The 16,249-nt window shown below is 46.0% G+C and overlaps 1 protein-coding gene across 3 annotated transcripts in view; it reads right to left on the bottom strand.

Moving 5' to 3' along the window:
- Positions 1 to 7,212, bottom strand: part of SGPP2 (sphingosine-1-phosphate phosphatase 2) — a 78,258-nt gene extending 71,046 nt beyond the window's left edge. For 2 of the 3 annotated variants that reach the window (XM_054039430.1, XM_054039431.1), the window contains exon 1: positions 6,897 to 7,212. In XM_054039430.1, the coding sequence (XP_053895405.1) occupies positions 6,897 to 7,118 (222 nt within the window). In that variant the 5' untranslated portion in view covers positions 7,119 to 7,212. Of the gene's footprint in view, positions 1 to 615; positions 794 to 6,896 lie in introns of all 3 variants that reach the window. The other variant, XM_054039432.1, reaches the window with a different exon arrangement.
- Positions 7,213 to 16,249: the final 9,037 nt, after the last annotated feature.

Below are 16,249 nucleotides of genomic sequence, written 5' to 3'. Positions count from 1 at the left end.
CGGAATGCAATACAAATGTTTAATGCATATTTTAATACAGTATAATTGGACTGGTGAAAGCCATGGTATTGTCTTCTCCTGTAAAATGAAAGACGACACTGATTAGACTCCTCTTACATACTACATAAGAGGGCAGGGAAGGAGAGAATGTAGTTTGATATTGCAACATTAAAAACTTATCTTAATATGAATCAGAATTGGTAGACATCAGGTAACTGCAGTAATTTACACATCCCAGACACCTTTCAGAAAAACAGAAGGAACATAACTGACCTCTAGTAAGACAAACAACAAAACTGTCACTAAACAATGACCTACACACGGTTGCTCCAGATAAACTAAACCGTTTTAAAACCAGTGCAAATCCCTATTGGTAACTTTAATTTAATTTAGGTTTAAACCTGGATTTGAATTTAGCTAGTGCAGGTAGATTTAATTATGCAAGCTACACAGAACCATTTTAAACAGGTGTTTCCCACACAGGGTTTTGCACCAGTTTAAGCTAAATTGTTCTTCACAGATTTTAATTAAGCCTGGTGCAACTCGTGCATGTGTAAACAAGGCTTAAGCAAAGCTACCCACCCAACCTTAAGAAATCCTAGACCTCAGTCTTACCAGCAGGGGTGAGACTCTAGCACTCAGCAATCCTTCCTGAGATGAGTAGTAAGTGTCTTGTAGGGACCATTACCACATCTGGCAAGGAGAAAAGAGTAACGTGTTGGGTTCAGATGACTTTCCCAAGAAGGTCCTTTTTCCTCTAGACCCGTCCTGTATAATCCATTTCTGTGAATCTCTAGAGTATGGGGGGAGAATGACATATGAGAAACCATTAACTCAGCTACAAGGCAGAAAACATAAGCATAAAAGATTAAGACATTCAGTAAAATTACATAAAAATAAAGCAACTTACCTCCTCCACTAGCAATGCCTGCTGTAATCGTTGCCAGGATTCCAGGACTACAGATTTGGTGTTAGGATGATAAGACAATGGCCTCCAAGGACAGGAAAGAAGATGAACAATGGCCCTGGCACTGGTGGATTGTGCTGAGTCCACCCTTCAGTAAAGTTTTAGATTACCATACACTTGCCATTGATACCAGTGTTTGGTAGTCTGACTTTGTGGCTGGTCCACAGAGGATAGCCACCTGTGGCTGGTCCCAACTAACAAATTTAGTCTTAAGTCATAGAAGTCTATGCTTTGGAACTAGAGGTCCTGTATTCAGTGCCCACTGACAACCCCTCCAGGGAATTGTTACACATATACTCCCCTTGAAGAACCTTTGATGAAATTCAAGACTTCAATCCTCATGTTTAAAGTCCTCCATAGGACTGGCCCTTATTCTGCATGATTAAAACTTCCCATAACTGCTGCTTTCCACAGAAACAATGGAACCATCAACCTTGATGAGAGCAAAAATTGGGTACATACCAAAGGGACGAGTTTCCTAAGCAGACACAGTGGGTTGACAATAGCTAAGAAAGGAAAGGACGAATAGACAGCTTGGGCCCCTGATTTTCAGCAGTGCTAATCTGCAGGTGCTCAGCAGCCCCTCAGGGGGGAAAAAAAAAATCAGGCACCAAGTCTCTCCAGCAGCACGCTCAAATCTGAGGCTGTTTTTAAAAAAATGTGGACTAAATTACAGCAGTTGCATCTCCTTGCCCTATCCAGTTAGGGGAGTTTTTCTTTGCTCTTGTTTTGCTGATGGAGCTAGAAAAAGTGCCACATTTGAGGCCTGAAAGCCCATCACGGAAATAAGACCTTATATAGCAAAGCATCTGTTTGAATTTCAAAAGGGTAAGAAAATATATTGGGGGAGGACAGAGGCTAAAAATCTATTGTTTAAAAAAAAAAAAGGCATTTCAGATTCCAAAACATGATCTAGCCACCTTTACATTAAGCAATATTTTAGTCTGCAAGTAGTCATTGATCACTGCATTTGTGTGACTGCAATGCATCTAGAATTAACAGATGTGCAATTTCTCCTAGCCCATTCCAGCTATGGACAGATTTCATCTGTACTAAGGTCAACTTACACGACCCCTACTAAGAGTATATCTTTATCAGAGGTCAGCACTATGTTCACTTACCCCACCCCACCCCCCAAAAAAAAGAGAGAGAGAGACAGGCTGCTACCAATACGGAAACATTATACCAGTCAGGAGTCCTTTAGACAATTAATGTATCTACAGAGTAAATATAGATATCCTTCCATAGTTCAATCAGATGCCCTTGAGCACCTGTTGAAATGTTAAGACATCAAACATTCATTCAAATCATTTATTGGGGGCATTTATATTTCTCGCATATCCCTAAATTATTGTAAAAGAAATGTAGGAAGAATTTTATCTGAGCTTATCTACAGAAGAAAATCATCCAAAAATTGGACACCACTGGTAAGCAAAGGGAACCTTATTTTAAAATGCAGTTAGTTTGTCTAGAGCCTCCATTTGATTTGGAATCTGAACACTTACTTGCCAAAATAACATGGGGCAAGTTTTTCAGAGGACTGTGTAATGTTTTTGTATTCAACTGCCAGAGACTGCAGAAAATCTCATGACTAAACTCCCTAAAAGCAAAAAAAAATTCAGAAATGAATCCTCAGTTAGTCTGTTACACTAAAACCACAAAAGTTTGGGAAATCAGGAACTATTAAAGGTTGGCTGGCCCCGGTGTAATCAAGACTAGGGGCAAGTCTACACTACAGTGCTACATCGGCGCAGCTGCACCAAGATAGCACGTCTGGTGAAGATGTACTATGCCAATGAGAGAGCGTTCTCCTGTCGGCATAATTACTCCACCTTGGCAAGAAGCGGAAGCTATGTCATTGGGAGAGTGTCTTCCACTCACATAGTGCCAGTGTGAACAGTGCAAAACTTGTGTAGCTTGGGGGAGGGGCTTTTACACATCCCTGAGCAACATAAGTTAGATTGACTTAAGCAGTAGTGTAGACCTGACCCTTGGAAATGTTTAAGCATCTCTATTACTAAAGCGCCTCATCTCTTCCAATCCCTTCCAAAGCGCAACTCCATCTTTAGGTATTTATCTTCATAACGCTTCTGTAAGACTGGGAAGTACTATTAGCCCCATTTTACAGATGGTGAGCTGATGTACCAAAAAAAATAAAATAAAGTGAGACTTGCCCAAAGTCTCTCTGACTGTAGCAAAGCAGGGAATTGAACCCTGGTCTTCTAAATTTCATGATAGCATCCTAACCACCATGTTATCCTTCCTCTACCTTTGTTTGCAGAATCTGAAACAATAAGTCAGAGGTGTGAACTAATCCATTCATCTCAGTGTGTATTAACTCAGAAAAACAATTATTTTAAATGTCAACATAGTTATAAAACTTTCTCTGACATTTAAAGTAACTATTGCTCTGTATTAACTATTTCTGGAAGGGAGGATCCTATTATAAAGATCTGCATAATTTACTGTAACTGCAGACCATTTTGGTACTACAAGCGAGCAGACTTGGAAGAGTACCATGAGTGAGTCTTCCTGACCCTCCAATCAAGAAAGAGCCAAGCAGAGACCAATGGGGTAGCTGAGGCCCTCCAAAGGGGAGCTGAGCGCAAGAAGCCTCTAGGAAGAAAAGCCATGCAGGGAGAAACAGCAGACCCCATATATTTAGACCCTAGTGAAAGGAAGCTAAGCCCAAAGAACTAAGAGCATGGGTGAGCATACTTGGAACACTTGCACAATTTCATGTGGGTGAATTTATTTTGTGAGCTGAGCTTGAAAGATTACAATTCCAAGTACACACCCTGGCCTTCCTGAATGATCTATAACAAATCCAGTTTGATGCAATGGGAGACAAGCAAGTAATGCAAAAAGAACAAGTACTCCTGTTCTTTTTGCGGATACAGACTAACACGGCTGCTACTCTGAAGCAAGTCATGGAAACTGTACATGCACACTGCACCATGCCCTTCCTGCACTTTTTTGTGTGTGATAATACAAATGCATAAGACTAAATATGTACATTGTAAATTTCAATACTTCACTGCTTTTTTTGCTTGGCCAAGATCAGAGAAAGCAAGGAAAGCACAACCTGTATGCAGCCACACTCGCAATGGACAGAGCTGACTAACGTAGACTAATTACACTTTGGGGTTAGCGGCACTGGTGTAGCTAGAGACCTCTAGAGAGTTATATCAGTCTTGCTCAGTGACCTTAGGAAGTTCTTGCTGGCAGCAATCTAGAAGGGGTCTAGAAGCAACAGGGGTATCAACATCTCTCGATTATAATAATAGTTGGAGGGAGAGAACAGCTTTCTTAAAAATTAAGGTAACTCAGACAACATCTCCCCTCAGAATGCTTCTTTTAAATTTAGAATTGGAATAAGAACTTACAAATAATTTCTTGAATTAGTCTCCCTAGTTAGTGCTGTGCACCTCATTGACTCAGGCTCTATTTTTAATTAAGAAGTTGTCACTCTGATTTTCACATTAAAAATTCTCCTCTATAATTTGTCATCTATCCCTGCTCCAGCTCTTTAGTTCCCTTTTCTGGCTATCGCTATTAGGGATTGTGTATACACACATTTGCACTAGTTTAATTCAACCAATTTAGTTGAAGCAAACCTCAGTGCTGAGACACTTTTTAAACCAATTTTAAAATCAATATCAATTTAGATTGAATGAATTTACAAGAGCAAGCAAAACTGATATAAACCAGGTTTAGACTGATGTGTCTACACAAAGTTGCACTGATTTAGCTAAGTGTTTAAAAATCACAACTTTAGTTAAACTGGTGCAACTTTGTGTTTAGACCAAGCCTTTATTTACTTTCTATTCTGTTCTCCCCATCCCCCAGCTGCTTAACATTTATCGTATATCTATATATCAATGACTGGCTTTTTGACCTGTTAGACAACCTCTTAGTTATGGGGTCAGATCCTCTGCCATGTAAATTTGCATCACTCCATTGACTTCAATGAAGTTATGCCAGTTCACACCAGCTGAGGATCTAGACCATGTTACCTTTCTAACTTCTACACAGAAACCAGCTATATTTATCTCCTTTCCCAACACCACTTTTTCTCTAGAACATCCCCAGTACTTTTCCTTGTTATCCACCTTTCCCTCTTCTGACATTCTCTTATAAACTGACAACCTTGGCCATGCTCCCACAGATCATATTTTCTTCATATCTTTAAAAAAATAGATAAAATGAAAACCAGACAAATTTTATAAACAGCAGTATCCTTAGGTGATTTGAAGCTTCAGATTCATCAATAACCCTGTGCTCTAAGCACAGACACTATTACCACCTTAATTTCAGGAAACATTCATACAGTAAGTGGCACTTCAGGGGAACTTCTTACATTTTAGTACATCCTTCACCTTTTCCACATTTGAGGCTTATTCAGGAAGGTATCCCACCATCAGCAAGTGCCACAACCTTTCTGTTTGTTCAGACATAGCCAGCCAGCATTCCATCTGTTTTGCAGTTTGTACACAGACAGCACTGGTCCCATTTTCTAGTTTCAGCTGTACAAAAGTCACTGCTGTCTTTGATCAGTTTGTATTCCTATAACATTAGCCCTGTCCATGGCAACAACTAACAGCATAAACACAAGAAAGCAAATCTAAACTCTAAGTAGGAATCAACTAAGAATCTGATCATACAACTTCAGATGTGAAATTCATTTACTCATGCTTGTTTTTGAAAGTCACTAGCATAAACAGACCTAGCAAATGCTAAGAATAAAGTTTATTTTGATTTAGAAAGTAGTTTGCAACAATTATACAAGGTTTAATATGTACTTTTTGTCTGGGTAGCTAGTGACTACAAGAGTCAAGAAATGATACTGTATACCTCATACGTACAAAACTAAGTCACTGAGAGAAATATTAAAAAGCAAATTTCAGTTGTTATACAAAAGGCCAGATCCTGCAAGCTTAGGCCAGTCATAACTCCTATTGACTTTGCTTAAGTAAAGGCTGAAGGTTCTTCCTAACAGTGTCTGTATTGATAAATTAAAAATCTTCCCGTGACTCTCCTTGATTTACTCAAGCTTGAATAATTGTGATTTTTTTTCTCACATTGTTTCCCATCCACTTACAAATTCACCACCTGTTTCTCTAGGTAAGTTTATAGGAAGGGTACAAAAAGGTCGGTCTCTCTTTTTTTTTTTTTTTTTTTTTTTTATGTAACAATTGCAATCTTAGGCCATGATCCAATAACTGGATTCATACAGAGAGCCTTTATGCCCACATAGAGCCCAACCGAGTTGAAGGGGGCTGCCAAAATGAATGTGACTGCAAGATTTAAAGAGGTTATACCCTTTGGTATCTGTGTGTGTAAAGTAGAACTGATCAGATAATGGAAACATAACCAGAACCTCTTTCACTTTCATTTGAAATTTCATTTTCTAACTGTCTGACTCACTCTTGCTTTTAGTGACCCCTACAGTCCCTCAGTGCCCCTTTCCAAAGTTCCCAGGCTTCCAGTAAAGCTTCACACTTTTAAATCATGATGAATTTCTGCATCCACCTACAAGAGAGTAAAGTACCCTCTAAAAGCACAAGGTTAGTAAGGAATTCCCCTAGGGGTACAGCCCCCACCCTCTCACTCTCTTTGAACTGCGGGGGTAAGAAGGGGGGGGGAGAGGCGAAGCAGAGAACGAGTTCAGTGAAACACTCCCCTCCCCCTAGATTGCAAGAGATATGAGGCGGGGGAACATGGAAACCCATAAATATCCCAAAGCCACTGATGCACCAGGAAAGGGGGGGGGGGGCAATGGGAACGCTCCCCAGACCACTCCCCCCATTTACCCCACAGGGGAAGTGGGGGTAGAGGTGAGATGAGAAGACGCCGCCACCCCTCGCTGCTGAGCCTGCCGGGCTGGGGCGGGGGCTTCCCTGACCCTAGTGCCTGGCTGGGGAGTTACCTGCGGCTGGGGGCTGCTCTTCACACCGTTGGCCTCTGGCAGCCGCTGCCTGGCGGGGCTGCTCCCGGGGCAGGTGTCCCGGGCCTGGAGATGGTCCCCACCGCCCACGGTCCCCGCCAGCCCATCGCCGGCTCCTTCCTCCGCGGCGGGGAAGAGCCCGCAGCAACGCTGGAAGCGGGCGACTGGCTGGGAGCTGCGGAGTCTGCGGAGCACTTGGGCCATGCTCCAGGGAAGCGAGCGCCTGAGCTGTCTGCGCGCCCCGGCCGACCCGGCACAGGCAGCGCCCCAGGCCGGCGGCCGCGGGTCACGGAACAGGTGCAGCCGCCTGCCCCGGCCCGAGCTCCGCCCCGCGCAGGTGGCCTCCCCCGCCTGGCTGTATGGCGGCGTGCCAGCGCCGTCCGGCTCCCCGCACGGGTCAGCGCCCGCGCCGTACCCGGCACCATGGGGTGTGTGCCCCTGCGAGCCCGTCTCACCCCCCCGCCACCAGGACTGGGGTGTGTGCGCCCCTGCGAGCCCGTCTCACCCCCCCCCCCCACACCAGCACTGGGGTGTGTGCGCCCCTGCGAGCCCGTCTCACCCCCCCGCCACCAGGACTGGGGTGTGTGCGCCCCTGCGAGCCCGTCTCACCCCCCCCCCCCCACACCAGCACTGGGGTGTGTGCGCCCCTGCGAGCCCGTCTCACCCCCCCGCCACCAGGACTGGGATGTGTGCCCCTGCGAGCCCGTCTCACCCCCCCCCCCACACCAGCACTGGGGTGTGTGCGCCCCTGCGAGCCCGTCTCACCCCCCCGCCACCAGGACTGGGGTGTGTGCGCCCCTGCGAGCCCGTCTCACCCCCCCACACACACCAGCACTGGGGTGTGTGCGCCCCTGCGAGCCCGTCTCACCCCCCCACACACACCAGCACTGGGGTGTGTGCGCCCCTGCGAGCCCGTCTCACCCCCCCACACACACCAGCACTGGGGTGTGTGCATCCTTGCGAGCCCGTCTCACCCCCCCACACACCAGCACTGGGGTGTGTGCGCCCCTGCGAGCCCGTCTCACCCCCCCCCCACCAGCACTGGGGTGTGTGCGCCCCTGCGAGCCCGTCTCACCCCCCCCCACACCAGCACTGGGGTGTGTGCGCCCCTGCGAGCCCGTCTCACCCCCCCACACACCAGCACTGGGGTGTGTGCGCCCCTGCGAGCCCGTCTCACCCCCCCCCACACCAGCACTGGGGTGTGTGCGCTCCTGCGAGCCCGTCTCACCCCCCCCACACACACCAGCACTGGGGTGTGTGCGCCCCTCCGAGCCCCTGTCCCCAGCACTGAGGTGTGCGCACCCCTGCGAGCCCGTCTCACCCCCCTCCCACCAGCACTGGGGTGTGTGCGCTCCTGCGAGCCCGTCTCACCCCCCCCCACCAGCACTGGGGTGTGTGCGCTCCTGCGAGCCCGTCTCACCCCCCACACACCAGCACTGGGGTGTGTGCGCCCCTGCGAGCCCCTGTCCCCAGCACTGAGGTGTGCGCACCCCTGCGAGCCCGTCTCACCCCCCTCCCACCAGCACTGGGGTGTGTGCGCTCCTGCGAGCCCGTCTCACCCCCCCCCCCGCCACCAGGACTGGGGTGTGTGCGCCCCTGCGAGCCCGTCTCCCCCCCACACACCAAGACTGGGTTGTGTGCGCCCCTCCGAGCCCCTGTCCCCAGCACTGAGGTGTGCGCACCCCTGCGAGCCCGTCTCACCCCCCTCCCACCAGCACTGGGGTGTGTGTGCCCCTCCGAGCCCCCGTCCCCAGCACTGGGGTGTGTGCGCCCCTGCGAGCCCGTCTCACCCCCCCACCAGGACTGGGGTGTGTGCGCCCCTCCGAGCCCCTGTCCCCAGCACTGGGGTGTGCGCACCCCTGCGAGCCCGTCTCACCGCCCTCCCACCAGCACTGGGGTGTGTGTGCCCCTGTGAGCCCCCGTCCCCAGCACTGGGGTGTTTGCGCCCCTGCGAGCCCGTCTCACCCCCCCCACCAGGACTGGGGTGTGTGCGCCCCTCTGAGCCCCTGTCCCAGACACTGGGGTATGTGCGCCCCGCTGAGCCCATCTTGCCCCCCCCTCACCCCCAGGACTGGGGTGTGTGCACCCCTCTGATACCATCTCACCCCCCCCTCCGGCACTGGGGTGGGTGCGCCCCTCCGAGCTCCTGTCCCTGGCACTGTGGCGTATGCACTGCTCCGAGCCTCCCCTCAGCGCACAGGTATGTGTGCGCTCTCCGACCTCCCACCTTCCCCACACACACACCTGCATGCGCCCTTCTGAACACCAGTGGCCGGCCCTGTCAGCCCCAGCCATTCTGCGCCCTCTGAACCCCAGTGCCTCTCCCTGCCCACAGGTACCTGCAACCCCTCTCACTTCTGTTAGTGCTGATCTTCACTCCTCACTCTCCTACCTACACAAGTGAGACAACCTTCCCCCCAGCCTCCGCACACACACCCAAATCACCACTTTCAGGTCAGGGCAAGACAATCTTCACACAATTTCCCCTTTAGACCACCAGTCTCTCAGTCTTTCCTGGGTTTTGTTAGAACTGCTCTCCAGCTAGCAGCTAGTCTCCTGTATGTGCTGTGAGATCCTCCAGAGGGCAAAGGAAAAGTGGAGATGCAGCTTAATTAGCAGTGTTGCAGAGGTGTCAGTGAAGCCTTGGAATCTCTCCACCTTCCTAGGAGATCTCATGTTGGCGTTGAAGAGGAAGGGAGTTAGGCTGCATCTCACCATAGGTGTGAGCCTGTGAAGACAAAGAGAAGTAGTTTCCATAGCTACGCTCTGAATCCTGGTAGAGAGGACTTGGGGAGTGGTTATAGGCAATTGTGCCAAAATTGAAGTCTTGTGTCCTGGTTAATTCATCGTTAAGCCTAGATGATTAGGTAGCATCAATAGTGGGGGGAAGCCTTCTTCTGGCTGTAACTTGCTAGATGTAACTCTTCCTGGATGAGGACTTGGCCACAGCTATCCATGCTTTTGTCATGTCCAGACTAGATTATTGACACTCGCTCTATCTGGGACTGAACAAGAATGCAATGCAGAGGCTCCAGCTTGTATGGGAGGTAGTGACTGCATTATTAATGGTACAAGCTGCTGTGAGCACATCACCCCTGTGCTCTTATCCCCTTTGAGCTCCCAGACTGTTTCCATTGCTCAGCAAAAGCTTTGGTCCTGATCTTCAAAGCTAACAACAGGTTGAAGACTGAGATACACAAGTGTCCACGCTTCTAATCATAACCTGCCAAGACAGCTGTGCTCCTCTGGGACTGTGCAGTTTACAAAGCTCCAGCTTGTTAGCTGGAGATAAAATATTTTTGTTCAACTGGGTTTGGCTGTAGAACAAACTTCTAGAGGGGATCAGACTAATCTAGATCCTGACCACTTCCAGAACACTCTCAAAATCTTTGTATTTGACAAAGCATTTCTACCACAACAATGATTGAATATACAGTACCCAAGCAGGGAGGGAAGAAGAGAATGAACCCCCTTGCATTTCACTGAGGAATTTATCTGAAATACACTTAGACTAGGTCTACACTGGGTGGGGAGGTCGATTTAAGATAGGCAAATTCAGCTATGCGAATAACGTAGCTGAATTCAACGTATCCGAGCCGACTAACCCCGTTGTGAGGATGGCGGCAAATCGACCGCCGCGGCTCCCCCGTTGACGGCACTTACTCCTACCTGTGCTGGTGGAGTATGCACGTCGATTCGGGGATTGATTGTCACGTCCCGACGAGACACGATAATTCGATCCACAAATCCATCTGAAGTCACTTTTCAGGTAGAACTGCATTTTGAATAGTTTGTGTGTACTCATCTGCTCTCATGATTAAAGAGTTCAGCTTGTTTGTCAGCATGATTTCCCATTGGCTTTAGGGTGCAGAACATCCATTCAGGCATTATTATGTGTAAAGGCAGGTGTTATGCAAATGATTTTTATGAAATGATCTTTGAGGCTACATAATACTTTAGGTGCTTTCATAAATACTCAGGAAAACTGTTTTCCACTGCCTTTTCTCTCTTTAGGACTCAGGAAATCTCTGTGGGATGGAATATTTAACAAAAGAAATACATCTATATTTCTCAATTCCAGATATAGGGCCAAATTCATCCCTGGAGTGACGTCAATAAAGTTGCACCAAAGATAAATTTGGCCCATATGTTCTTTATGACTGTTTTTTCATATTACAGAAAATATCCCCCAGCACATTCCATTCCCATTTTATCCATCAATATGAAAAACTATGTGAAAAGTTGTAAACATATTGGTTTCAAAGGGTGAAATCTCAGCCCCACTAAAGTCCATGCAAATTTTGCCATTGACATCAATGAGGCCAGGATATCACCCAAAGCTTGCAACAACAACAACAACAACGACAAGAAGGAAACTATGTAATGACAGATAGATACAGAATAGTTTTCAGTATTGTTAGCATGTGACTGGTGGGACAGTTCTGAACAGCTGGTTTTTTTTTTTTTTAAAGATCTCTTTTGCAGGCACAAAGCCTATATCTATCTGATCGGCCTATCTAAGTATTTAAATTGTCCTTATCATAATATGTAAATGCCTCCCAATTATTTTCAAATAGAAATAATAATCCTGACATCCTTACCCAATTTTTGTTCAGTCTTTAGTCAGACAAAATGCCCCCTGAAATCAATGAGAGGCTTTCCTGAAGACAGCCCGCAGGCTTTGACCCATGAAATTAAAGGTTTGTGAATGAGCTCATATAAGAATTGCCCCAAAACTTGTATCTTACCTTTGAACTTTGTTTGGGGCTAAAAAGTATTGGGCTAATTTATTTATTTTTTAAAAAATAGTGGTTTGCACTTCTGGTTTTAGCTAAAATACTGCAAGTAAGGCTATTGACAATAGCCTATTGTTATAGTAGTTCCAGCTAGAAGGAACCCAAGAATTGCTGGATGTTTGTGCTTGTGGGAATTCTAGCTTTATTTTGCTGCTGTATTTGTTTAGAAGCTTTTCATTTCAGTTCTTCTCTGGATGGCTGTGTTTGGCTAAGTAGCAGTAGGAATAATTAGGCAGCCTGAAAAGTGGCTCGGTAACTCCAGTGCAAACAGGATGTCTTCAAGAAATATAACTGGAGAACTATTAATAAAGAAAAAGAAAAATACATGTATGGGGCAACTACAGAAAGCACAAGCCATTGAAGACCCTAGTAGGCACTGGGGAAAACAAACTGAAGATCCCCTGAGGAAAATGCCTTGGGGGAGGGGGAGCTGCATTTATTTCCTTCCTACCTTTTCAGCATAAACTTTACTCAGAGTCTTTGTTTGCCCGGCACCCACTACTCGCTACAGTCCCCCAAGAAAGTTTGTGTCAAAGCTCTGTTTTGTTTTAGGAAATTTCAAGGTCAAGTTTACTATTGTGTAAATAAATGAACATCTACCCACCTCGGTTTCACCTACTATGCAAGCAGTGAATTTGGTCTGTTTGATCTTTAACTATTTCAAAACAAGACATCACCCATCTTCTTTCCCTTGGGTGTCAGCTATAATTTAAAATAGAGTGGTAGTTAACTGCAGCCATAATTTTGCACCCAAATGCAAATGCAAGTGTAAAATTGTGCTTGCAGTGCTAGAAGCCATTGCTGAAAATGGAGGCTGAAGGTGAAGGGCATAAGGGGAGACTAGCAACTAAACTCAAACGTAAAATTTAGGTGGTGGTGGTTGTTTTCAAAAACTCTGTTAAAAATGTTTCCATTATTTTAGAATCATAAAAAGAAGAACAGGAGTACTTGTGGCACCTTAGAGACTAACAAATTTATTAGAGCATAAGCTTTCGTGGACTACAGCCCACTTCTTCGGATGCATATAGAATGGAACATATATTGAGGAGATATATATACACACATACAGAGAGCATAAACAGGTGGGAGTTGTCTTACCAACTCTGAGAGGCCAATTAATTAAGAGAAAAAAAACTTTTGAAGTGATAATCAAGCTAGCCCAGTACAGACAGTTAAGAAGTGTGAGAATACTTACAAGGGGAGATAGATTCAATGTTTGTAATGGCTCAGCCATTCCCAGTCCTTATTCAAACCGGAGTTGATTGTGTCTAGTTTGCATATCAATTCTAGCTCAGCAGTCTCTCGTTGGAGTCTGTTTTTGAAGTTTTTCTGTTGTAATATAGCCATAGAATCATAGTGAATGTAATGCTTTGTTGCTAGTCAACATTCTCCTCTATTGTTTGTGACCAACACAAACACTGCAGGGGAATGTATGTATGCACACGAAGTTATGGGCCTGTGGTCCACAGCAGGAGTACCTCTGGCACTGGACTACAAAGGGGAGAGGAGCTGATGCTGCCCAGAAGATGCTCTCCCCTTTGAGTGGATGCAAAGAGGCACCATTGCTTTGCTCCCTCTCCAGGAAGTGGCTGGGTGGGTAGGAGGGGAACAGGAGTTTCTCTGGGAGTGGCCTCCCTTCCCAAGGGTCTTATATGAAGAGGCATCATTACAGAAGCCATAGTGATGTGGGCATGATATAAGACCCCCATATAGATAGATCCAAGCCGGGCCTTCCTCTGGGTGAGGTGGGGGGAATGAAGAGAAGTGCATCCTCCTTCAAGTCAGTGCAGTATTGGAGTAATGGGGGAAATAACATGTGGGGTTGGGTATTAGGACTTGGAAGTGGTATGTGTTTATGGGTATCTCTGTATGTGTTTTATGTTGTGTGCAGGCAGAGAGGGAGGGGAAAGGCTGCCTGTATGAGTGCTGTGCATGTTGTGGCATGGAGAGCTTGATTGCCTATGTGAGTGTTATGTTGTGTTGTACTGTCTGTATACAAGGGGTGGCATTTGAGTGTGGTGTGGAGAGGCTTACCAGCGTATAGGATGTGGATGCGGAGTGTGTGTTGTGTTTGGAGTGGAGCGCTGTTGAGGGAAGGGTCAAAAACAGAGTGTGACATGGGTTGTAAACTTATACAGAAACAGGAAGTACATTTTAAAAAAAAATTGAGTGGTACAGTTCATTTAACAATAAGCATTTTCTCCCAATCTTAACCGTAATGCACAGCTCTGAATATCTAATCTCCTAGACCTCTAATAGATGGAGAAGATGGTGTATGGCTTCCAGAGCAGGGCATGAACATGGACACTGAAAATTTTCAGCATTTTTTCTACCATTGGTGTAACACCACTGCAGTTCTACTTGTGGTAATGACAGTGGAAGTGCTAGTAAATACACTGGACTCATGCAGTTTTGCTACTATGTTTTCTTTTGATAGACCAACAGTGACAAAAATGCTAGCTAAAACATGGCCCATGATGTCACTGTGCTGTTGTATGAGACAGAAATCACTACAGTGGGTAAATAAACTCTTTCCGTTTGCACAGAACTCAACATATAAATAATTAACATTATGAACATGGAGAAAGACAAATCCAGAATTTCAGTCTAAGTAGTAAGATAGGTAAGGTAGGGAAAACTGGTTTTTAAAAATGTCAGATTTTCAGAACTTTAGAGCACCCCCTGCCTCCCCTGAAATCAATGGGAACTGCAGATATTCAACACCTCCGAAAAACAAGTCTTCAGCCGCCATCTCCAGTTTAAGCATTGTGTTGATTAGACCTGATCTAAACGGAGTTAGAAATGTGGTCAGATTTACAAAGCTATTTAGGTACTTAAAGATGTCTAGTGGGAATTACAAAAGTGTCTAAGCAGGCTATGCTGTCATATACTATGTGCTAGACCATACACTAAGTAAATGTATTTTAGAGAAAAGCCTTGATGATAAAAACCTCACCCGTGCTGATTTTTCTGATGACGTCGCTCCCGTTTGTCAAATCAACAGCTGAGCTAGTTGCAGCACTTCATGCCCTGAAAATCTCATCCGCAAAATTTGGCTTGCAAATTAATTGGGATAAATTCTTCCTATCAGTGATTTTGAACATCCTGAAAGCTCTAGCATCTTAGTGGGTAATCATCCAGTCAAGATGGGTGGTGATTTCACCTCCCTCAGCTCTGCTGTTGATAAGATGGGCTACATCGAGAAAGAACCTAAAGCCTGCATTGCAAAAGTGTCATCAGTAATGGGGTGTCTCATCAAGAATGTTTTTTGTAAACCAAACACCTTGATAAATAGGCAAAGCTGAGGATATATAATGCATCAGTGGTCAGTATCTGACCGAAAAATGCCCCCTCGCTGTCAAGATGAATGAAGAGATCCATTTTCTAAATAAACAGGTACCACTTTCTTAAATGGTTGCCCAGTGCTCTCTGAGGGGGTATGGTCATCTGCTCCAAATGCCTACCAACTTCCCTGTGAGAATCATCGTTGACTTTGACCCAAGGAGAAAGCAGGATAGAAAACACACAACCCGGAACATCTAAAACATGATAGCTGTGGATGGCATCAACAGACACCTGTCCCTCACAGGAATTTTACTCTGTAACACACCAGATTTGGCTTAGAACAGGACATCATGGAGTCGCATAATTAGGGTCCTATCAAATTCAGGGTCCATTTTGGTCAATTTCATGGTCACAGGATTTTAAACATAATATATTTTATGATTTCAGCTATTTAAATCTGAAATTTCACAGTGATATAATTGTAGGGATCCTGACCCAAAAAGGAGTTGTGGGGGGGTCACAAGGTTATTGTAGGGGGGTTGCAGTACTGTTACCCTTATTTCTGCACTGCTGCTGATGGTAGCTCTGCCTTCAGAGCAGGTCAGCTGGTAAGCAGCAGCTGCTGGCTGGGAGCCCAGCTCTGAAGGCAGAGCTGCCAGCAGCAGCAGCGCAGAAGTAATGATGTCATGGTATGGTATATTGCCACCCTTACTTCTGCACTGCTGCTGGCGAGGTGCTGCTTTCAGAGATGGGTGCCCAGCCAACAGCCACTGCTCTCTGGCCACCCAGCTTTGAAGGCAGCACAGAAGTAAGGGTGGCAATACTGCGACCCTCCTAAAATAACCTTGTGACCCCCTCCCTGCAAATCCCCAATTTGAGAAATGCTGGCCTCCCCCGTGAAATCTGTACAGTATAGGGTAAAAGCACAGAAAAGACCAAATTTCATGAGGGAAACCAGATTTCATGGTCCATGACATGTTTTTCGTGGCCATGAATTTGGTAGGGCCCTACACATAATATATTCAGTGCCTCTACACTGTCCAAGAGACAGTAGTAGAACTAACATAAGCCAGTTATGCACCTAACCTGCTTAGACACTTTTGAAGATCCCACTATGCACCTATCTGCATCTTTGAACACCTAAATACCTTTATAAATTTGGCCCATGGTGGTTAAACTGGTGGCGGAAAGCAGTCGCCTGTACACACAATGGCCCCAAATCTCACTTACACTGGGAATTTTTTGAAAAATATT

The sequence above is a fragment of the Malaclemys terrapin genome, chromosome 9 (assembly GCF_027887155.1).
Source record: "Malaclemys terrapin pileata isolate rMalTer1 chromosome 9, rMalTer1.hap1, whole genome shotgun sequence".
Taxonomy (NCBI): domain Eukaryota; kingdom Metazoa; phylum Chordata; order Testudines; family Emydidae; genus Malaclemys; species Malaclemys terrapin.
The sequence above is the reverse complement of the archived record's forward strand: the minus strand, read 5'-3'. Positions and strand labels throughout refer to the sequence as shown.